We start from the raw sequence: 24554 nt of genomic DNA on the forward strand, positions 1-24554 counted from the left end.
TTACCTTTATATCCTTGTTCTGTCTCCCTGAGATCAATTTTGGTTATTGGTTTGAAATCAGTATCCCATAATCGTATACAACCATCTCGTCCACCAGTGGCAAAGCCTTCTTCGCAAGCATACATGCTAAAGATTCCAGCCTGTTAATTAAGGCAGATAATACTCAATGCTGCCATCATTCTAAATAGTCATTAGAGTTGGATTTTGATGATTAAAAAACAAAACAAAAATTAAAAAGTCTTCTCCACTGAAATCCTGACAATAGGACAAGTATACTTCATTTTAGCGAGATTAAAAATTAATCATAGTAACCATCAAAGGAAAAATAGTTCAAGTGCTCTTCTGCCATTAATAATCTGACGGCAGTTTGTAATAAAAGAAATTATTCAGAATTCCTTGGTTAAAGCAGATATGGAAATCATACATTCTTTATGTGACAAGTGATCGTTATAGAGAAAAGTAAGATGATGATGATAGAGGTGTTTCATATAAATTGCTGCCCCAAATAATCAAGTAAAGATATTCAGGCTAGGAACATAAACACTTCTACAGGTACAAAAGTGCCTGAAATGCATCTCAATGAGCTCAAGAAGGCACCATCTGAGCTTAAGGGAAAGCATCAATTACATTTGCGTTAGTTTATTAAGCATCATTTGCAAACGCTTCTTCACATCTGAAATGGTTTCATAATTTAAAGATGTTTTTCTATAGGAAACTACTTTATTTGGTCTGTTTAAAAGTGCTACAAGTGTATAATGTTGACATAAGATCCAGTGTAAAGAGAAATTAGGTTCCTAAGGCAGCTGCTTTTATGAATGAGGACAAATACTGACCTCTTAATTGTTTTAAGAGCTGTTGCATAATTAGTGAAGCCAAGAAAACTGGTCTTCAACATACAAGACAATAAAAGATGTAAAATTTCATAGCTCTTTTGTTAAGAGTTACTTAAACTTTTCTTCCTGCTAGGAGTGATAAGGGATCAATTTGTAGGCAATAAACTAAAGGTCCGCCAAGTTCCCAGTAACATTTTACCACATTTCCATGTATCACATGCGACAGGCTTTACCTTTCACATCATCTCCCTAATTCTTCTGGACAATCCCGTTTTATCATTGGTAGACAAAGCAATGTAACAATTTTAGTATGTGTCAAAATTGAGCAGTGGTTCGAAGTAAAATTTGCCATTGTTCTTACAGAGCAGACCATCAAAAGAGAGTTTGTCAATGGTTTCTGTTTGCATTTTAAGAGCTTGTGATGCTAACTTTGAGGTGATGCTCTCTCATTCAGAGTGAGGAAAATATACCTTACTAACCAATGTAAAAACAATAGTTGTCTCCACCCTTACCCTTCAACAAATGGGCCACAGGCCAGCAGCAGTGACATCATCCCAGACCAACTGAGACAAAATCTGCATTTTAACAAGAACTCCAAGAGACTTGTAGACCCACTAAGGTGTGAGAAGTGCTGGCCTATAAGATGAAACTGATGACAAAATAGTTGTCATTTTCTGTCAAGCTACTGTTGATGAATAACAACACTAATCAACCAATCAATAATTGAAGTGAAGGCTAATTAAGTTATTACACGTTCAAAGTAGTATTTCTTTTAAGATGAACAAGAATAATTTCGGAAATCTTCTCATGAATGTTTAGGGAGTGTTCAGCAGTCAGCTGATCCTAATGCAATGGGGAAAAAATAGATTTGTGACCTTATTTAATAAATCATAACCAAATTTCCACATGGGAATACTTACACTATGTGCCCCTTGAATGGTGCGGACTAAATTGAGCCCTTTCCAGACATAGATGTCACCATTTAAAGCACCAGAGTAGGTGATGTCTTCTTTGGCACAGGCAAGGCAAAGGATGGTCTGAAGATCCCCTGTTTTGCCAAATATCCCCCTTTTTGCAGTCAGGGCATTTCCACATAGTGTCCAAAACTAGAAAGTAAGTGATAAAATAGATCCAAAAAAGAGTGTTCTAATGCATTACATTATTGGTATTTATTTCCTTATGTTTCAATATATTTTACATAATTTTTTTACAGCTGAACTAGGTATACATAATTTAACTTATGTTAAAAGTTCTCTGCTGTCACAGCAAAACACAAAACATTTTAGCCAACTAGCAGCATAAGAAAAACTTAACGATATTTCAAAATGTTCAAAGTTCCAAAATTCCAAAACTTTGCTAATTGCTTAATGGTAATTTAATATAAAAAGTCAATATTCTCAGAGTTGGGATAAAGGGGCTGAATCATGTTTTTGTTTGATTTCATGTCAAGTTATAGAATTAGATTCTTGATTTCATGTCAAGTTACAGATTCATTGTAGAGAAGTTTAGAAATACAAAAAAGTGTAAAGATGAAAACTGAAATTATCCACAACCTCCTGTTAACATATTGACATATCTTCTAGGCATATTTTAATTTCTTTCTAACTAAAAATGTTGTAAATCTTCACTATAAAAATGTTACTCAAAAATATGTTTAAATATAAGCTATATTTCCATATAGCCAAATAATTGACTAGCATAAAGTTTGAGCTACTTTATAGAAGACAGCAGGGAGACTCCCATGGTTGTATGGAAATCAAATATTTTTTCACTTTGACATCATTTTTTTTAAATGTATGAACTGGTACAACTTTACTGCCATGTATACCTATACCACCCCTCGTAGTTTATAATGGCTCTTTACATATGTTCAGTTATTTGATCTTCCCCATGCACTTGAGAATAGGCTAAGGCAAATATTATTATCCCCATTTGGAAGTGAGGAAAAGAGAGCATAAGTGGCTTCCCGAAGGTTCAAAGGGGGTTATATATGAGAAAAATATTGAAATCTTGATCTCTGCCTTGCGAACTTTAAATCTAATGAAGAAGATACATATAAAACAAGAGATGATTTCAAGGCAGCATGTTCAGACTACATGAAAGTGGCAAGGGAATTCAAAAATAGAGAACCATGGTGAATTACTTGGACTGAGCAAGAATAGGATTTGGATTAGTGATGAGAAAGAAATTGCATTGGGATTCAGGAGAACAGGATTAGACAAATTCTGGTGACAAGAAATGTGTGAGGAAAAATCAGTGATAACCTTTAATATTTTGTGCCTGCAGGTGAGAAAAACTGTGGCCCTCACAGAATAGCTGGGTATTCCAGGAAATAGTTCTGGGATGTTTGTACTACCCAGAGAGCCGGGACTCAGGCAGCTGTGGAGGAGGTGGACCACAGGGAGGGTGAAAGGCAGATGTGCAACCATTTGAGACAATACAGGATTCTTCTCTCGTTAAGGAGGAGATTAAGAGTCAGCTCTGGTGATTCATTTCTTGGGTATTATTACTTTTATGATGAGACATGAAAGTGTACATGGAAAGAATAAAAAGATCTGGGGAAAAGATAGGTATAAGCTTTGGGAAAACGTTTAACATTTTAGTATTAACTTTGAACCTGAACAAACTATTAGACATAAACAATTACTGGTTGTATATACATGCCAAAGAACTTGCTCCTCGTGGTGACACTTAAGTCAGATTTTTTTTCTCTCACTGTATTTCCTCATGAGTGAAGATTAAAAGGAGAGTAATTTTGGAATTATTTGAAATAATTTTGGCATTATTCTCCCTTTAACTTGGGATGTGCACCTTTGATCTGAGTTACTGAAATATTTCTAGATGGACAACCACAAAAAAATAGAGACCATTTTCCTCAGACACAAACGTTTTCTAATAAAAATCACCCAGTCAAATGGTATAATGTCAACATAACATTCTAAGTAATCAAATGATTCTCTAAAAAGGCACCTACTGGGGGTGCCAACAAAATGTATACAAGTGGACACTTTGGTCAGCTTTGCTCAAGCAGTAGTTCGCCGTAATAATAAGTATCTGGACGCAGATGGTAACCACTTTGATCAACTCTTATAATTGCAGAAGTCAAACGTGACTTGTACTCATCTTTTGTTATTGGTATATATTGAGTATTACAATTTTAATACAATTTTCCTTTCTTAAAATATGTATACATTTTGTTGGCACCCTCTGTATAGATGTAATGTGAGACTAGCTAAGAGATTTTCTGCAGAAAATGGAAAACCTATGATATGTTATCTTTTCTTGAGAAGCACTTCCTCTTTGGAAAACAGTGACAATTCTGGGTAGCAACAATTATTAAACCTATGTCAAATGAAGAGATATTGTTTATCTTCTCCAATCTCCATTCACAGACTGTATTGCAAATTTTGTTAGAACTGAAAAATACCTGGAGTTCATCTGGCCCTAGGTAATCCCCAAGGTCTCTTCTATCTATGACCAGAGCCTGGAGAAGGATCAAGAATATGCACAAACCTGATAGGCTCATTTGCTGTAAAACCAACCAAGCAGACAATGCTCAACTGCTACTGTTTTCCAAGCATTCATTTCAGACCATTGTAGTGTGCCGTTTGTAAAACCAGAAAGGATTTCACCCTAGCTACAAACATTTCACTTAAAAATATTTTCTTGGAGTGCATCAAAGATTTTGCATTCATCTTGTGACTGGAATCATTCATTTGATGTTAGGCAGTTTTGGGGGGTAAAAGTGGGGATCCTAGAACTGGATGGAGAAAATACAGAGTGAAAATAATTTGTTGAAGTCTGCTGAAATTGGCTGTAGTTTTCTTTCTAAGCAAAATTAATAAAGAATGACTGGATGGACATTTGCAGATTTTTTCATTTGAAGTAAAAAGATAAAATAAAATGCTTGCTTTTGCTTAAGGAAAAAAATTGCCTAAATCTGCTAAAACACAATTAACAGATTTAACAGGATAAGCAGCTCTTCATGTTTTGAAATGAAGTCCCAGGTTCTACCTGTTTCTGCCTTTAGAATTAACTGGTTAGAGTTAACCTAGGATGGAAAAAAAATAGGGAAGCTGGAGAATTCTATTAATTAATCAGCTAATCTATTATTTTTTAAGACCCTGTTTTTTTGGGGAAAGTTAGCCAACTTAGATTATTAAAGAAGTAATTTCTAAGTGGGAAGTGCCCTACACAGGGAGCCAGAGACTGAATTTAAATCTTATCTGTGCCAGGAAATGGGAAAATAAATGAACATAATTGTGCCCCTCCTGGTTCCATACACTGTTTAGTGTAACTCTTAACAAATTCAGGAGGTAGTGGGTCCCCCCCAACCTGTTTTGTTGTTGTTGTTGTTGTGTCTCTGGAGAGGAAGAAATTCAACCTCTGGAAGATTAAATATCTTTCCCAGAGTCAAGTAAAGGAGATAGAACCAAGATTCAAAGTCAAATAACCTCCTAGCTCTCGGCTTCCTCACTGTACAACATGCAGGTTGGATGATGGCTCCAGGGTCAGGGTCTCAGACAACCCAGAAGCTGCCACCATCTGAGGGAAGTCAGGCTCATCATGAGCTCACGTATTTATTTGCTTGTGGCTGAAAGAACATTCAGTACCTTTCAGGTTAGGCGGAATTCATGTTGGCAGATATGTATCTTTGATTAATAAAAAAAATCATTAAGGGAATATTTAATGGCTAATGTATATTTTGTGGCCAACATCTTTCAAAATGTTGGTTCACTTGGAAAGAAAATTTTAAAAATTTTCTTCAGTGATGGTTCTTCAGTGATGAAAACATTGACACTATTTGAACATGTTATGGACTAAGGACGTTTCTGCTCCCCAGTTCCATGATTCAATGGGAGACCAGTGCCTCCTATTAACTCCTGACTGAAGGCAACCCTTCCACTGGGTTCTGCTCCTGCCAAGCCCTCCCTACCAAACTCACCTATCCACTAAAGCTCAGCTCAAATAGCATCCCATTCCCGAGACACTTACCATTCCTCTAACCAGTTGGGAACTTTCCCTAATCCCTCGAGAATTTCAGTTTTGCCTCTCTTACAGAATGTTCTGTTCTAATGTTATCATTGCTTGGCTTCAAGCAAATTGCTCGGTCTTCATTCCTTCACCTGGTACAAACTCAACTAATGTTTATCAAATTTAATGAGTTTTCTAGTCTTTCAGGTGAACTGTGTAAAACATAAAGAAGGATCCTCCCACTCCTGCTGAAGCAAAAAGTGCTTATATTTTAGCAAAAATATTCTCAGGTTAAAATCAAGTCTCTGCACAAGGATGACAAAATGTTTATGAAGCCCTCAGGTGTTGGACAGTGGAACCTATGGACTTATCTTTTTGTCCCATTTTTTTCATTATTTTTTCCTTATTTTGGAAGTAGTATGTTATCGTAAAATAATTTTAAAATAAAGGGAAATTTTAAAAATCATCTATTAACTCACGACTCGGAGGTAACTGTTTTAACATCTTATTTCCTTCCAATTTGTTTCCTACAGAAAAATATACTTTACTTTTAAAGTAAAAAGAAAATCAAAGCCACAAGTTTACTCCATCCAGAAGTAGACTGTAAATAAATCTTGAATATTTCCTAATAACATTAAATAATTATCTAAAATATGACTTATAGTGATTATGCAGTATTTATTTCTTCATATGGATATGCCGTATTTTATTTAGATACCTGGGGGAAGTTAGGTGGCTTTAAGTCTTCTTTTGTTTGGTTTTAATTCCTATTGCTAAGTAATTTAGTAATGAACCAGTGCTTGGTTCAGGCACCTAACAGTTTCAGTGGGATACATTCCAAGACATGAAATTATTGTCAGTGTTCACTTCAGCAGCTCATACATTAAAATTTGAATGAAATTACTAGCTCGGAAAATGTCTAAGGCTACTGACACATATTGCTAAATTTCTGGACTGAAAGACCATACTCATTTATCCCTCCACCAGCAGGGTTTGGGAATATTCATTCACTAAATCTTTGCTGGGCACATTTTAATCATAATTTTGATAGATTAAAAACCTTGTTATTTTAAAATTTTTATTCTTTAATTATTAATGAGATTTAGCATTTTCATGTCTATTAGCCAACAATGTTTCTATGTTTATCAATTGTGTTATGCTCTGTCCACTTTATGGATTTGCTAGGGGTCTTTACATTTCAAGAAAAAGCCAACCTTCTATCTACCATGCATGCTTGTTGCTTATACTTCACTCATGTGTGGTTTGCCTCTTTTGTTTCTTGTGGGTGGAGGGGAGGTAGACAGAATGTTTTAACATTTATATAGTTGAATCTATAATATTATCCTTTATGATTTCTTTCTTTGCTCTTACATTTAGAAAGGACTTTCTCCAACTTGAGCCCAGTTTAACATTTACTTATGTATTCCTCTAGTTATAGTATAGTTGTTTTTTTTTTTTTTAACATTTAACTCTTTAATTCATAAAGAATTATTTTAGTGTATGGTATGAATAATATGTAAATTTTTCCCCCTAAATAAATTTTTCTAGTGCCCACTGGTCAGAGATACTATTATATTCTAAATTGTCATACATAATAAAGCCTATTTCTCAGTTTTCTTTTTTTTATTGTTATTTATTTATCCTTATCCCTGTCTTACACCATTCTATTTATTGTAACTTCATAATGTGCTTGGTCAATAGTAACACAGATTCCTCTTAACTATTCCTTTTTATCACAAAGTTCTTGATTATTCCCATTCTTTTATTTTTCCATATTAACTTATAATAATATAAAGGGAAATGCTGTCAGGTAATAACAACAAAACTTCCAGAGATATTAATTGAATTTATACTACATATAAATTAATTTTGAGAGACATTATACATTTATAACTTTTATATTTCATCTCAAGAATCAATGTTGTCTCTCCATTTGCTTAAGTCTTCTTTTTATATTCCTCTGTAGTTTTGTAATATTCTTTAAGTAAATCTTGTATGTTTCTTGTTATATTTATTTGTGAGCATTCTGTCATCTGTCCCTTTCTAACCATTTAGTAGTTATAATGGGAATGATCATGAGAAACTAGACTAAAAGAAGCAAAAAAGAACTAGGAAACAGAAGGAGATAGTTGGAAGATAATCTAGATATCCACTGTGTTCATTCAGAAAAGCACCATTTTGGTACCAGGAGAGATCCATGCATGCTCTATTCAAGCGAGTAATCCTTACACTCTCATTTATGGACTTGAACTTACATTATCTACAAATCCACAAAAAAAAAAAAAAAAAAGATCCTGGGCCATATCCCAGGGTCCAGGACAATTTTGGACATGTCAAAGCAAAGAATGCTGATGGTATTAATTTTGCTACCTGTGTAACAAAATAGAAAGAGGCAAATAACCAGAGGCAGGTCCTGGGCCACTAGTAAATTTCAGGATGTGTATTCCAGAGGAAGACAGAGGCATTTAAAAACCAGTGGCCCAGGTAGGTCTGTACTGTATATCCCTCTATGTCTATATCCAACACCACATGGCACCTTTCTTTTAAGAGGACATATCAACATGTCAAAAAGTTTTGATGTGCAACATGTGTGAAAATTAATAGTAATGTGAAAATAATTCACAAAATTAAAATCAGAGCTGTTTTAATATAGGCAATCCTAGAACTATTATGACTTTTCAATTTATATTTAATTAACAAAGTTTCTTTTTCAGCTGCCTGCTGAACACTTCACTTGACTGTGGTTATATTGAATTTCTGAGAGAGAGCCCCACCAGCTGTAGCTTGCTTCAAGACCAGAGAGGCAGCTAAGAAGGCTCTAAATTTAAGGGAAAAAGATGAAGCTGAGCAGTTTCTCAACACCAAATTATATACATATAAACACCTGAAATTCTTTCCATACAAGTTACCAAAATTTTGTTTTAAAATGACTACTTTACCTTTATATGTTTTACTCCACAGCTAACCACTCTGTTTGGCTGATATGGATCCCAGGAAATATCAAAAATCTGTTTAAAAAAATATTAAAAGTTGCCATGTTGGTCATTTATGTGTTTTTGCCTTCTTTCAGATACCAGTCCAATTGCCAAGACTCTACCCTAACACTTAGAACACAATGTTACCTGCACAGATTGAACAGTGGAGGCTTTGGCTGTAGGGATGAGTCAGGAATGGCTAACACATGTGTTATCGCCTAATGTCTACTTACCTTAGGCCTGAATAGAGAGGTAATAATTAACCACAATCACTGAGAACAAATTGGTGTCATATTTTTAACGTTGTCCACACAGGATAAACAAATTGTGATGATTTAGGATAATTTGTTGATAAAAATTTTCTACAGCTCTCCACAATGCTAATAAAAAACTTTCGAGATAGGTTCACAATAAACATAAAAGAATTATAAAATGCTTCGTTTTAAGAAGGAAAATGTTTAATAGTCAACTCACCAATAGTTTCTAGTAATCATAGAAGTTAATATTCCTGAACATAAGACAGAGGCATTTATCTGGCACTAACTTAGCCCACCTAAAATAGGCCATCATTTTAATCTGAACCAAAATACTATTATATTTTCATTCTCTGAGGAACTGAAAACATATTCTCTAATTTATCATTCTTTAAGAAAAGCTATCAGACCGTTTGCAGGTAGTTCTATTTCTGTTTTGGGAACAGTGAACACTGTCAACCTTGAGGGTCAAGTCACCTGTGGCAATTGTTTAACATGTATATGCCCCTGGCCCACCTGACAGATTCTGATTTAGTGGGTCTTAAACTGGGTCCAAGCACCTGCAATTTTTAAACAGACTCCAGGAGATTTTGATGCAGGTGGTCCATGGACCACATTCTGTGAAGCTCTAATAGAAACAAGGACCAGTTGTCAGGGCCAGAGTCTAGACCAGAGAAAGAACTTAGACTGCTAACTTTTCATCACATAGGAAAGAGTAAGATGGACCAATCATCAGAGAAAGGAGGAGGACCTGTAATCCTCAGGTAGATAGAAAGGAGCAATTATGGACCACAGAAAGAGCACTGAAGAAAGAGCACTTGGTCCAAGTACCAAATACTAATGAGATCCAATGACGCCCTTTAGCTACATAGCTCAGGCTAGTCTTAGTATTTATAACCTTAATCTCATCTTCTCTAAAATGAATGACACCACTTCATTTATGTTATGAGTCAATTAAGATAATGTATGTACAATCAGGCTACAAAGCACTCACACAAATGAGTGCTAGGGATTAAGTATTTTAGCCACTAAAATAGTCTTGAAGATAATCACTTGCCCATAAGCAGCCCATGTAATTCATATTGACATCAATAACAAAGAGTAAAACTACGTGTGATACAAACTATGGGGTCTGGGAGAACAGTGTTCTAAACGAACAATATTTTCATTAAAACATTCTAGGCTCTTAAAATTACAGAGTTCTTGCTAGGGTAGCATTGCACTTGTTTCAGTCTACTCCAAACTGGAAAGTATACAAAACTTTAATAACGCAATAGGAGATTTACATATCGGTCCAGTCCAATTCAACTTACTTTATATGATGGGATCACAGCATAAGCAGAAATAGTAATATCCAAAATATAAGCATTGAAAATATGTTCAACCTATTCATTAAATACTAAGTTAATAACAATTAAATACCAATAAATTAATATCAATACCCAAGCATCACTATGCTGTAAAATCGTCCTAGGGGATTTATTTCCTCCTAGGGGATTCTTATGTGTCACCATGGGTGTGAACCACTGGGCCAGAGGGGCGCTCGTCCTCTACCAACGCTCAAGTTCCATTGATGGTCACTTCTGGACTTTCTGAAGACTTAATCCTCAAGCATAGTTTACCCAAATGTGCAGCAACAACTATGGATTCCCTGTAAAACCACAATTCTCCCTAATCAACTGTACTATTCGAACAAAAATTTTTAGATTTCACACTTAAGCAAGAGACAGTGAATTTAATATTTAATTAAGGCCTCATTCTACATGGACACTTATCTTGTGCGGAATTACAAAACTAGGAATCAATATAAAATAGTCATGCAAATTCATTCTTTTTTAATCAGAAAATCAAGACAGTAAACTAGCCAAATTATTCTAATTGTGCAAGACACTGGAGAAATAAATTTCTTACCAGTTAATGCATATGCGTGCTTCATATGCTACTTTGCCAGCCATAACTACATGGAATTATCATTTCTGATCACCCTGAATTCAATATGAATGATAAGCAGGCCACAATTTACATTCAACGTTTTCAAATGTAACAAAGAATCACAAAGTTGTCATTATATTCATCTGAAATTCAAATGTATACTCTTGTAAATGTATTTTGTGAATATTATTTTCAACAACTATTTCCATTTCTAAATGAATGCATCTAAAACTTTACATATAATTTCAAATTCAATTCCATCTTGATTTTATGAAGAAGCTAAATGCCGGTTTCAAAAATTTGCTTTTGCCTGTGAAAAGCACTAACAACTTCAATAAAGCATCCAATCACCAAAAGAGAGCATGCCAACATAGCCATTAGTCATAAATTAATTTTTAAAAACAGCAAGTTTATAAGTTGAATATGTAGGAAAGAATCTACATGTGGCAAATTCACTTTTAAAAATATTACGACTCTGAGAAGCTCTATCACAATCCCCTGCAGTTATATGATCTGACTGGTTTGATCCAACAAGTTCTTACCCGGTCGGAGTGGCCGGTGGCTGAGGCCAGAAGTTTTCCCTTCCTCCAGTCCCAAATACAGACTGTGTTTTTGGCATCCAATCCCACAGAGGCTAAACGCTAAGAATAAGAACAATAATGTAATACTTAAAAATGATGGCAAGATTTCCCAATACCCATGCCTTCTTTCAACAAATGCTTACTGATTACCCCCTATGGGCCAAGTATTGAACTTATGAAAAAAATCATTTTTCAAGATCCATCTGAAATCCAAAACTAAAGCTAGCATAGATTACTTCCATTAGCATATACTGAAATTTCAATAACCTATAAACTACAACCATTTGTCTTTCTTGGATATAGGAAACGTGTGCAAAGATTCATGAAATTTCTGATTAATCAGTGGAAATCATAGGAACAGAAGTCGAAGTCAGAGTTGAATTTTTTAATTTAAGATCTTAATGTGAGATTTAAGACAGTCTAGGATTTTGTAGTCTAAAAGCTTCATCAAACTGCTAAAATTAAAGGGTTTGACAAACACAAAGAGAAATCCCATAAATGAACATTTTCATTGTTCTTAATTTTTATAACTTCCACAAATATTTCAATTGACTAAAGAAAGTTATATGATTTTAGTAAAAGTAACTGGTACTTCATCTCCTACTCTAAATTCTTTGGGTTTGGATCAGAACTTGTCCTCAAAGGGAAAAGCATTTAACACATGAGTATATACAAAATCAAGCGTTCAAACATGTATTAGGAATACCAAAATCAGAGGTTCTAGCAGGATTCCACTTCTAAGGAAACAGCACCTTGTAACAGGGGCCTGGATTGAGAGTAAGTAGATTTGGCTCCTATTTTGACTTTGTGAGTAGCTAGACGTAAGTCCTTGGAAAATGAATTAACCTCCTTAAATCTGTTTTCTTATCTGTAAAATAAGTGTAAAATATTTGTTCTGTTTACATAGTAGGATTATTGTATGAATCAGTGAAATAATGTAAGTCAAAGGGTTTTAAAAATATAGTATTACCCAAGGATAAGGGTATCTGAGCTTATGCATTTTATCCAGTATATATGAGTGTGCGTGTGTATGCATGTGCATACGTGTGGAATAATAGACAGCCACATATGGCTAAGCATACATGTGTTGTTAGGCAGATATTGCTCAGGTTTCTTCACTATAGATGGCTTCCATTAGGAATATTTAGTATAAAACATACGTAGTTGGAGGTTTTAAAATGTGCCTGTAAGAAAGGGGATCTTTGCTGTCATTTTTACTGAGCATTCCAGCAATGTAAATTATTTTAAGACATGGTTGTATTTTTATCCATATAAGAAAATTCCAAGTGGGTAAATTCCATTCAGCTTATTCTTTTTCTTTAAAAAAATAAAACAAATTAGGAAAAGCAGTTAACATAAACATGGGCACTAAAGTAAAACCCACATTTCTTGATTGAGAAAAAGCCAAAAGAAATCTCTTTTGCTCAGTTATAATGACAGGCCCCATAGCTACCTGAGAAGCACTGATATTGCTTTTTGTTGCCTGAGAGGTGATAGGCCCTTTGTCATTTTCTAAATACCACTCGATTCCAGTGAACTATGTCTAGAGAAAAAGACAGACCTGAAGCAATAAGCATCAATAAGCCAGGAAATCCATCATGCCAAGCAAATAGGAGGTTATTTTTCTCAACTCACAGTGACGTACCATGTAGCGCCCCATCACCCCCACCTGGCAAAATGGAACCTAAAAGAGAGTAGCTAGGATTCTAACCCAAAATAACATGGACAAAGGACTACAAGTTAAAGCTAGATGTCCTTCGGTCACATTACATTTTTCTTGTGATGCTTCAGAACAAATTTTGATAAATAATGTTTGGAGGAAAAAATCAGATTAGAGAATATGCATGTAAGTACACATCCAAGCAAAGATTTATACTTGTACATGCATATGCATTCTGACACATTCATTTAATCAGGAAGTCAATAACTGCAAGTGTGAACAAATGTCACTATCCATCTATTTCTCTTTAGATGTGGATACACACTTAAAATGGAATGTATGCATTATCCTGACTAAACTAGATGAGACTACAGAGTAGTAAAATCAAAAATATATGCCAGAGGTCTATATTGTATTAAATCTAGTTCCAGAAAGCAAAATGAGTAGTGAATGATTGCTACTCTCTCAAAATAGCAGAATACACCAAGTATTCTGCTATTGTTAATTGTTTAGAAAGCGGCTCAATTGTTTTAAAAGGTGACTAAATGTTAATTTTTTAAAAAGTGACTCAAACCAGATCAAGTCCTGTAATCCACTGAACTTCCCACAAACTCTCAGTGTGGTCAAGCCTCTAAGAATAATTTCACAGGTCTTTTCACAGCACAGTTACAGAGTTCACTCAAATTTGACAAAAATTGGATTTAAGGAATTGACTGGCATAAATATGGAGGGTGAAAAAGACGGAGAAAGGGCGGCTGAGGAACATGGAGAAGTCAAGGGAGGGAAGGCACAGCCTCAGTGAAGAGGTGAAGGTAGTGGGAGCCAGGAACATCCCCTGCTTCCACTGTCTTTCCTATGATATTTTTTAAATTGAAATAAACTTGACATCTATAACATACTAAACTTTTTCTGCCAAGTGCTGCTGGAAGTCAAAGGAAAGAGAAACTTTATTGGGGGGACTGGGAAGGCTTCATGAAGACCTTTGAAGTGTCTTGGAAGAATGAGTCATTTTAAGGGGCCAAAAGGTGAGTAGGGCACTTGAGGTAGAGAGGACAGCCTGAGAAAGGGTCTGGAGGTGCGAAAGAGCAAGGTCTGGTAGAGGAATCTCTTTGACTTGTCCAATTTGACTCCAAGGGGATAGTGATGATAAGGCTAGAAAAGCTGGTTAGCCTAGAATACCCAGCTACAACATGTGGACTTCATTCAATGGGTACTCCAAGCTTTTCTTGTTTTTAAACAATACTCTAACCTTTCTTTTCAGTTGGTGAAATATATTAGCAAGACATTTACTGTGTTGTGACCAGTTAAGAGGTTACTTAAATTGTCAGGCATAACATAAATTAGAAACTGAAAGAATAGTGGCAGAGAGAATGGGAAGGGGAGGATGAGTGTCAGAGTTACAGTAAAGAAATTATTAAATACATATGAATCAGTGACTGCCTTAATTGTGGGGAGTAAGTAGGAAGAAGAAGTTGTTAGAAATGACCTCAAAAGAAGGGGTCAAAGAGACTCTTCTCAGTGAATTAGTAGGAGGTGATGTTCTCTTCTAAAAGCAAAGGAACCAAGGTGATGCTCAACATTTGAGGTTTGTGAAAAAGCTTTGGTCCGACCCTTATTCCAAATAGGAGGCTAACAATGGAAGAAAAAGTGAAATTGCTGAGTCATGACAGCCTTGATCAGCATGAGTTCATGACTTCCTTCCTGGGGGTGTTTTAACCAGATAGTGAGACTGGGGAAACCAAAACGGGCTTATCCAGAGCTGGGTGTCAGTGTCACAAGCTTGGAAAAGGATCAAACAGGTGAAGATTCTTAGAGGCTACCACGAGTTAATAGACTTTCTAAGTCTATAGGCTACGGGCATTATAATTCTAAGTGATTTATGAGACGTTATTAAAGAAAATTGAAATGGAAAATGATACACACCTGTCCATCTGAGTCAAAAGCCAGGCAGGCAACTCCATGTGTATGGACATCTTTAAGTATAGACACAGTCTGAACATTATAGGAATCCCATATGCATATATATGGCTCCTTCCCAACTTGGCCAGTTGCAACAAGAGTTTTATCTGGGTGTAAGGCAAGGCTGAAAAAGAAAAAAAGCCTCTTTTCACATCCTCCTACTGAAAAAAAAGCTTAAGAAAAACATTGATCATCTTTTATCCATATTTGTTTCTCATTTTAATCATCTACAAGATAATCTCAAGAGAAAGTGTCTGAACTGTCCCCCCCCCAAGTAATTAATTATCCAATTAGTCTAAATATAAACATTCAACTTTGGCAAAGAGAGGCTTAGCACAGTTTAACAATTTCATCTGATTTTACCCACTTGGTTACCTTGAAAATGAGATACAATTACGATTATAATTCTATGATTAGAAAATCTTATACATGATTTTATAACTGCTTTATGTCATGATATTTACTTACTGATTTTGAAAATATTACTCAGCTTTCAAATTAGCTTTTGACTTTAATTTGGAGGGAAAATGCTGTTCCAAGGAGAAAGTGCTCTTCTCAGGATTAATTAAACCTGCTTGCAGAAGTTCTGACTACCATCCTCATTAAGATATCAAAGCATGGAGGGGTCCCAGAGTCAAGTGCTGTTTCTGTTGCTATAGATTATGTATTTTAAATGAAATTTTCTATTTTACAGAAATTGCTGTGACACCAAGAGAACTACAAGTTACTATGCTTGTCATTTATGTAGCATTTTTCCTCTGTAGTCCAATGAAGATAAAACTTTGTCAAATACTGACTAGAATTTCAAGGAGTCTGTAGCAGTCAAGACAGAGAAATGTTATCGTTATTATTCCTAGAAGATAAATCATTCTAATGTTTTAAATTCATTATGTAAAGAAGTTTTGCCTTTCTAAAAATAGGCATTGGGAATTTAAAACAAAGCAAAAAGAGCACATTATCTATATGGAAAAACTAGCAGATAACTGTGTTTATACAGTAGCAAAACTAGGTTTTTTATTTCCTTTCCAATTTCAGCATGACTTTGATAAGAGTATGTCATGCGGGAGACCCTGCTCGCTGCGCCATTTGTCATGCAGGGAGGCCTGCGGGGTCTCTGCTCCCGCTCCCCATACAAGAACGCAGGATATGGTGAGGCCAAAAAGGAACACCCACGGAGCCATAGGTAGGGGAGTCATACCACTATATTCTCTCTGGCGGCACTATAGTCTCAATGGAGGCTGGATTCACACTGTCCGCAAACCGCCATCCACACTTGCCAGCCCAGCCGCCATCTTCTTGCTAGCCCCCATTCTTTCTCTCTGCTAGCATAGCCACAGCAGTTATATTAGTGGCCAATGGCTCACTGGTTACAGCTGACGGCCAACTAGCCACAGCTGATGGCCATGCAATCACAGTTGGCCATTTACTACCTGAGCTAACACCTTTCTATGTGAGGCCGAGAGCCTGGAAACTACTTTCTGGGGCTCTGCCCCCACAAGTATATGCTCTGGAATCAGACACCTGGATTTGCACATTGGCTGTCCCTTACTAGCGCTCTTTTTTGGACCTATTACTTGATCTCTTTTGCCTCAGGTTCCTCATCTATAAAATGGAGACACTATACAAAAGTAGATAATATAAATACAGAGCATTTAGCACAGGACCTGGCACAGAATAAGCGTCCAATACAAGTTTCATTATCATCATCATTTGTGTACCTGGCATCAGATAGATACAACCAACATATGCATGCCTCTGTGGATACCGGGAGCCATTCAAAAACAAACTACTTTCTGGTTCTCTGCTGGCTCCATATGTGGTCCCCCAGTTCTGCAGACTCCAAGTAGCCTCACAGTGGCCCTCATCCCACTGTGCTCCATATCTAGGCCTCCCACCAAACCTAGTGCCATCTTTTGCAGAGGGCCTCTGAGTACTGGCCCTGCTCCTCACCGAGGGGTCCTCCCAGGCCCTTGTACCCTGGTGCCTGAAGCGCAGCTTGGTTTCCCTGGCGTTCCCAACGCCCCCACTCCACTCCACAGATCCTCAGTCCACGTACTGCCTCCAAAGCTGAAGGTCCCCTCTACTTGCATTCTCCAGTTGATGCTGGGTGCTGCACTGGATTTCCTTTTTAGACCAAAAGGGTGCAGTTAGAGCCTGCAGGTTGTGCTTTGTGGTTTCGGCTGTGTGGGGTTAGTGAGCTTGGGTCCAGATGCAGTGGCAGAAACAAGCTGGGCTTGGGATGCACTGAGCATCATGGGAGTCTTAAGGAATGGCGGGATCAGGCCCCAGGTGCTGCTGCAACAGTCACTCCCTACTGAGAAAGCCCCACCTCACGGGATCTCGGGAGTTCTAAAGGAGTGAGCAGAGGAGTCCTGGGCTGAGAAACATCTGGGTGTCCCAGGTGCCAGAGGCCTCTTGTCCTTGATTAGTCAATAGGAGTCTGGCTCATGCCACCTGTCAATCAAACCCCAATCCTTCTCGATGCCTGGTCTTACCCCCTCCCAGTCAGAATCACAGTGCAGGGCACTTCGTCCCACCGGCCTGCCAGGTGTTGGGAAGCCAGCTCTTGGCTCTGGCCCAAAGGCTGTGCAGGGGAGGGACCGCCAGGGGCCAGAACCCTGAGTGAACTGCGCTAGGGCTGCAAATCTATCACCTTCCAGGTGGATGAAGGCGCTAGGATAGCAATGCAGGCCTCTGGCTCTGCCACAGGGGCCTCAATCGGACATCTGCTCAGGCCCAAGGCTGCAGCAAGCCAAACACACATTTCATTGCACATCCTCTGAGCCAGTTGTTCCTCCAAACAACAGCAGTGAGGTGCCTAGAACTTGTTCCTGGAGACCATGGCTGCCTGTTCCTTTCCCCTCAAGAACAGCCTCTGTCCTTCTGACCACATCCAACTGCCTGCACCGTGGGATTAGCTGGCCTCTTCGCCAAGCCCTTCCATCAGGAAATGTTCTCCTCCTGTGAACACCATCAGGGACACACATGGGCCTGGCAGGGCGTGGTCCGCGTGGGGGAGTGTGAGGTTTCCCAGGAAGGCAAACAAGGTGCTTTGTGGCTTCAGCTGTGTAGGGGGAATTGGGTGCAGCTCCAGATGGAGGGGCAGGAGAGGATAGGCTGGGATTCGCTGAGCATCAGGAGAGACTCAAAGAATGGTGAGCCAGGCCCCAGGTGCTGCTGCCATCACCACTCTCCAGGAGAAGCCCCATCTCTCAGGATCTCAGGAGTTCTAAGGGTCAGCAGAGGAGTCCTGGGATGAAAAACACCAGGGTGCTCCGGATCTGAGCCATCTAACACGTGCTTGCTGGAAAATGCATCCTCAGGAATCTTTATAAGGAGTAATACAAAAAGGTAACATATACATAGGCATAGCTTTTTCACAACAGGTAAATGTTAAAGGCTTTAGAACTTTTTACAGATGTAGAACACTTCAGCATTCAGACTTGGTGAGAGATGACCATTAAGGTATAAAGGACCCTCCCAATCTCAATTTTGCTGAGTTAATCTTTTGGTATTTGATGGTATCTAGATGTCCTAGAAATTTATAAGTAGATTATGGAGTGCCATTTTGGTTTCGTTAAAGTAAATGAATGGAAGCAGCTTGTGAAAACCTTCTGTGGCAAACCTGTATATTTTAGCTCATTCATTAATTCATTCAACAAACCCTTATTTAAGGACCTATAGGTACAGCACCACAGATATATAAACAGAAAATACACTGCCCTTCTTCCAAGAAGACTACCTTAAGAGGAAGGGTAGACATGTAAACAAATAATAACAAAATGTCTATCTATCTATACACATACATATATACACAATGGAGAATGGAGTGACCAGCTACCCAGGACTTTAGAGAAAATATGAGTTCACTCTCGCTCTGGTTGGTGGTGGGCTGAGATAATGCTAGGTAGTTGATAGATTCTGTAGTTGAACTTCATTCCCAGATAGATGCTGGATTCATCTGATACAAGAGAAATGAAATTTCAGGAGACTGAAACCAGATCTGAGTTTCTTTCTAGAAACTTTTTTCCCAACCTTGGAATTCTTGGGTGCCGTAAGTCCTGGACATACAATAGACGATGACAACATTTTTCTTTTATTTATGAAGGTAGATCGTTCTTCAAATTAAAAATGAAAGCTGCCAGGTAGGCCCAGTGGCTCAGGCAGTTGGAGCTCCGTGCTCCTAACTCTGAAGGCTGCCAGTTGGATTCCCACATGGGCCAGTGAGCTCTCAACCACAAGGTTACCCGTTCAACTCTCCCAAGGGATGGTGGGCTCCACCCCCTGCAACTAAAATTGAACATGGCACCTTGAGCTGAGCTGCTGCTGAGCTCCCGGATGGCTCAGTTGGTTGGAGCACGTCCTCTCAACCACAAGGTTGCCGGTTGGACTCGCCCAAGGGGTGGTGGGCTGTGCCCCCTGCAACTAGCAACAGCAACTGGACCTGGAGCTGAGCTGCGCCTTCCACAACTGAGACTGAAAGGACAACAACTTGAAGCTGAACTGCACCCTCCACAACTAAGACTGAAAGGACAACAACTTGACTTGGAAAAAAGTCCTGGAAGTACACACTGTTCCCCAATAAAGTCCTGTTCCCCTTCCCCAATAAAATCTTAAAAAAAAAAAAAAAAAAAATGAAAGCTGCCTTTTCTCACCAGAAATGGTTTATAGAGTCAACTTGCAAAAATGTAAGAGGAAGCAAAAGGAAGAGTGAAATATTTTATCACTCTTAGATTCCACATTGTAAACTCCATAAAAGCAGGATAACTTCCTTATCCTTTATGCCTGACCCAGAATAAATAATCAAAAATATTTGAAGTGAATGAAAATCTCCAGTGATTTTTTTTAATCCCTGGAAAATAGCAACCATTTTAATGGGATTTCAGCAAGACATTTACATGGAATAACTGGGACTTAAGTTTTGACTTTAATGTCAAATGTATATATAGGTACATTAAACTATCAGGATACCAATGAATCTACTTAAAACTCTTAATATCTGATTGTAATGCTTGGTCTTTAAGAGGCAAGAAAGAATGCGTGTGAAAACAACCTATGCATGTGAGAAATAGATACCGTACACAAAAGCTTACTGATTTTAATAAGAAATATTTTATTATGAACATTTTATATCCTTATTGGATATTTACCATTGATTTAAATTGCACATTTAAAAAGTCATTATTTCTGCTTTATATTTAATGTTGAAATATTCTCAGTTGTTTTGGCTACATTAAACCACAGGGAAATTTTTGCCCAATATATTGTACTTACATTCATGAGGGTATATTTAACATGCAAAGGGTATAAAATACACATCCAAATATTGAAGTCTGGTATACTTCACTGTGTTTTGGAATGAGATTTAATACTCATGCTTATACCAAATGGTATGCAACTATAATAACTTCTGTTAGAATATGAAATCTATTTAGATTAAGATTCTTCTATTCAATTAGTTTTAGAGTAGATGACGCTAACAATCTAAGACTCAAAGATACCGGGATGGAAAACTACTATCTCTGAAACTCTTAGAGAAATGTGTACATAAATACTCATAATATAACTATTAATAATAGGTACTTAGAATATCTACACAAGATAAAAATCAAACTTCCTCGTAAAAATATCATTTTGAAAGATGAAAATAACCTGTAATGAAATGGTATAAGAAAGTAGAAGCACAAATTGTGCTGCCAGTTTATACAGACTCCTTATGTTAGGAAGAACAGATTAAAGATCTACAAATGAAAAGGAGAACTTTAAACCTATAGAAAATCAAAGAACATCACATTGGAGTAGACAAAGCACAAAAAGGAAAGATTAATAAATTTGTATACAGTAAAACTCAAACTATGGTTGCATGCCCTGTAACTGGAAAACGATTCCATATAAATCAAGAAAATGATCAAAGGATATGAATGGGCAATTCACAGATGAGGACCCCTGAGTAATCATTCACATGAAAAGATATTTAATCTCACTAGTAATCAAAGAATTACACATTAAAACCACATTGAGATACCATTTCACTGCCATCAGATGGGCAAAACTCAAAATAAAACAAAACGAAAAAACCTGACACTTCCACATGTTGCTGGGTCTGGAACAATGGGCTCCCTTCCCTGGTGGTAGTAAATTTAAGTTATACTTTGGAGAGCGATTTGGCAACAACTAGTTTACTTGAAGATGTTTATACACTAACCCAGTCTCTGAGTATTACATTGTACAGGAATTGGCATGTGTACTCAAGGAGATATGTACAGAAAGTTCATTGCAATGTTGTTTTTAATTGTAAAAACCAGGACCCGATGTCCATTAGAATATGGATAAATTGTGGTATATTTGTAGTAATTCGCTATTAAAGTGAATTAATACAATGTGTATTAACTTGACTATATCTCAAAAATGAGTTAAAATGGCCAAGTGACATAGGCTATGTGATAAGAGTTAGTAGTTTTAGAACATGCAAAACAAAGACTGATATATACACATATACTAGAAGTGTAAAAGCATGTAAGAGAATGATAAACCAAAATCTGGCTTGTTTAGCTCTTGAGAGGTAGGAGGAAAATGAGGTTGAGGTGTACACAGAGGAGGATTTAATTGTATCTGTAATGTGTTACTCCATTAAGAAATTACAAATGTAGTTTGTAAAAGGTTTGGGTTCATGAAAGCTGAGTGATGGTCATTCACACATTTTGATATGCTTGATATTTAATAATAAAAACCAATATTTTTTTAAAAAATGAGTTCATATGAAAGACAAGGTGCAAAGGGCATCCCTGGGAAAAGACAATGTCCAAAGTCTTACAGAAAATGAAATGGGTCAAGCAGGCTGGGGCAGCCATGAAAGCCCTTTTACTAACGCCAAGAAGTTAGGGTACCAATGACAATTATTAGCAGAATACAACATGAGCACTTTCATATTTTAGGAAGGGAACCCTAGCAGCAGTGAGGCACAGTGGGAAGGCCAAATGGATGAGGGGTGTTAGGAGAAGAGGCAGGGAGGCTAGTTAGGGACTAGGTGAGAGCTAGTGAGGTAAGACTAGTAAAGGGGATGGAGAGGATGAGTTAAGGGATAGTTAAGGGAGAAAGAGAAATGTTTAGGATGTTTGAGGCTAAGGAAAAGCTTGAGCATGTCAAAGCAGAAACTTTTTGCTTGGGTAACTGGATTTATAACTCACAGAGCTTGGCAGCATTAGAGTTTGAAGCCTACAAGCCTGATCCTGGGGGAAAATGGCCTTAACTTCATCCAAGTTTTAGTGGGAAACCAAGGAGACTCCTCAGGTTAGCATCACGCTTGGAGTCTTAAGAGCTATGGAGAAGAGGATTTGACTAGACTGTATGCTCCAGGAGGGCGGGGCTATTTCCATCACTCTGTACACAGTTCCTGGTACATCATATGGCAGAGGAAGCATTAACAAGGTGCTTCCTAAAGAGGGAACAAATGATGCCAACAATCCTGGAGGCCATATTGACTCTCACCCCTGCTACAGGTAACAGGTTCTGTGCAGGGACTGGAAAATAAAGAGGAACGAGCATATTTCCCCTAGATGGTCAGAGACACTTTCAAGAGACATAATGAAACTGTTTTGTTATGATCACAGATCCTATTTAAAAGTGCTTGAGTAGATTTCTAGGGTTCAGAAGCACCCAGAACTGAAAAAAGAAAAAAATGCTGTTCCAAATCATTGTTCTTACTATAATTTCATGATTCCTGACTTTTCTCCATTACTTGAAGGAAGGGGAAAGTGAAATAGACAATTTTCAACAAATCCTTAAAGAGGACTTCAAAATAATTTATCTAAGTTACTCAATTAGCAGGGTGACCCAAAAATATCCCATCGTGGATTTGAAGTATTTTTACTCCAGTTATTATTCTTTTCATTCATAGTAAAGCCTATGTATTTGTCACATTTATTGAAAAGTTCACATTGGATTTTTTTTTTTTTTTTTTTTGGCCAGAAGTTGCTTATATTGTTCTTTAAATCATCTCTTCCCAGCCTGTGCTACCGCATTGATCCAGGTTCCACCTTTGCCATCTGAATACATTAACAAAATTATCTATTTTTCCTTTTATGAGCTAAGAGTCTCTGACTTCACGTCTCTGGCTTGCATGTAACATGACTGCTTAAAACGACTCAATGTTCCTATATATCCATGTCCATGTCAAGAATAGGGAGAACAGAGAACACCTTTTATTCACTTTGCCAACTGTTACTTTCCCATCAGCTTTCCAGAAACTTCAGTGCTTTCACCTTGGTAACAGAATGACAGCATCAGTGTGTCTTCTACAGCATAGCCAAGTAGCATTTACTTTCATTGTAAATTTGTCATATCATTTCAATAGCACTTTTTAAAGCCCATAAGGAGGGGGAGAGACTTGAATCATTGGATTTGCAAGAGCATAATATAAGGGATCGGTAATAAGGCAGCTGCAGAAGCATTTATTTATTTAATAAGCAGGTTTGACGCTACCATCTAAGTATCTACTCTCTTCCCTCCACATCTCTTCATTTAGGAATTGAAGAATTTCATAAAAGTCATTTTGAGCAGTATCTGCTTTCACCTAATCCCAAAACATCTTTTGAAATTTTAGCTCAGAAGCATTTAAATGACAGATATATATATATATATATATTTCATATAAATCCAAATCTACCTGCTGCTGCAATACTTCAAACTACACTTTGCTCCTTTCACAGAGTCATCCTGAGCCTAAGAAGCTACCTGACAGTAATTCCTTTAAACCAACTAATAGATTAAAAGAGGATGGGTCCCCTTATCTTATTAAGGGGCCATGATGGAAAGAATCATGCCCCTTGAATTGCTTCTGATGAGGTTTCAAGAGAAATGACCAACTATTGTGTCCTTCCCTGGAGAAAATTATGACAGTGGGAAGTACCACCAATACACAAAATATCTGTTCTCCTCTGGGCTTCCTGTCATCTTTCCACGTCATAGTGTTGGCAGTCTTCCTGTGACTGGAAGTATTGATACCTCTCACTTATATTTCTAGTCTATCTGCTATTCGAGAGTCCATGAATCTAAATCTCTTCTTTGCTTTTCTAAGAAAACTTACACTGGGCAAATTTTGGAAGTTATGGTAGTTACAACAGCAATGTCATGATATTAAAACTTTTAAAATTGACTCCTTTTCACTGAGGGTCTCTGTACAATGGAGGTCTCATGCCATGCCTACATATAAAGGTTTGGTGTCATTCGGTTTTTCTTTTGGTGCTGTTTATTGCATTGATTGCATTGTACACATGGCAACAAAAAAGGGATCAAGCTTTTAAAGAACTGCTTTTCTCTGTATATATACAAAATCTAGTTCCATGGGGAAATCCCATCTTCTGTTACCATAGCAATAGAAAGCACTG

At 37.3% G+C, this 24554-nt stretch overlaps 1 protein-coding gene across 3 annotated transcripts in view; it reads right to left on the reverse strand.

Annotated features, from left to right (window-relative positions):
- Positions 1–24554, reverse strand: part of EML6 (EMAP like 6) — a 230877-nt gene that overhangs the window by 129432 nt on the left and 76891 nt on the right. For all 3 annotated transcript variants that reach the window (XM_074331992.2, XM_074331990.2, XM_088796163.1), the window contains exons 3-7: positions 15133–15292; positions 11511–11609; positions 8747–8815; positions 1754–1939; positions 5–140 (exon numbers count right to left, since the gene is read on the reverse strand). In XM_074331992.2, the coding sequence (XP_074188093.2) occupies positions 5–140; positions 1754–1939; positions 8747–8815; positions 11511–11609; positions 15133–15292 (650 nt within the window). The remainder of the gene's footprint in view (positions 1–4; positions 141–1753; positions 1940–8746; positions 8816–11510; positions 11610–15132; positions 15293–24554) is intronic.

This window comes from Rhinolophus sinicus, chromosome 2 (genome assembly GCF_057876585.1).
Source record: "Rhinolophus sinicus isolate RSI-liver-muscle chromosome 2, RSI-T2T, whole genome shotgun sequence".
NCBI lineage: Eukaryota > Metazoa > Chordata > Mammalia > Chiroptera > Rhinolophidae > Rhinolophus > Rhinolophus sinicus.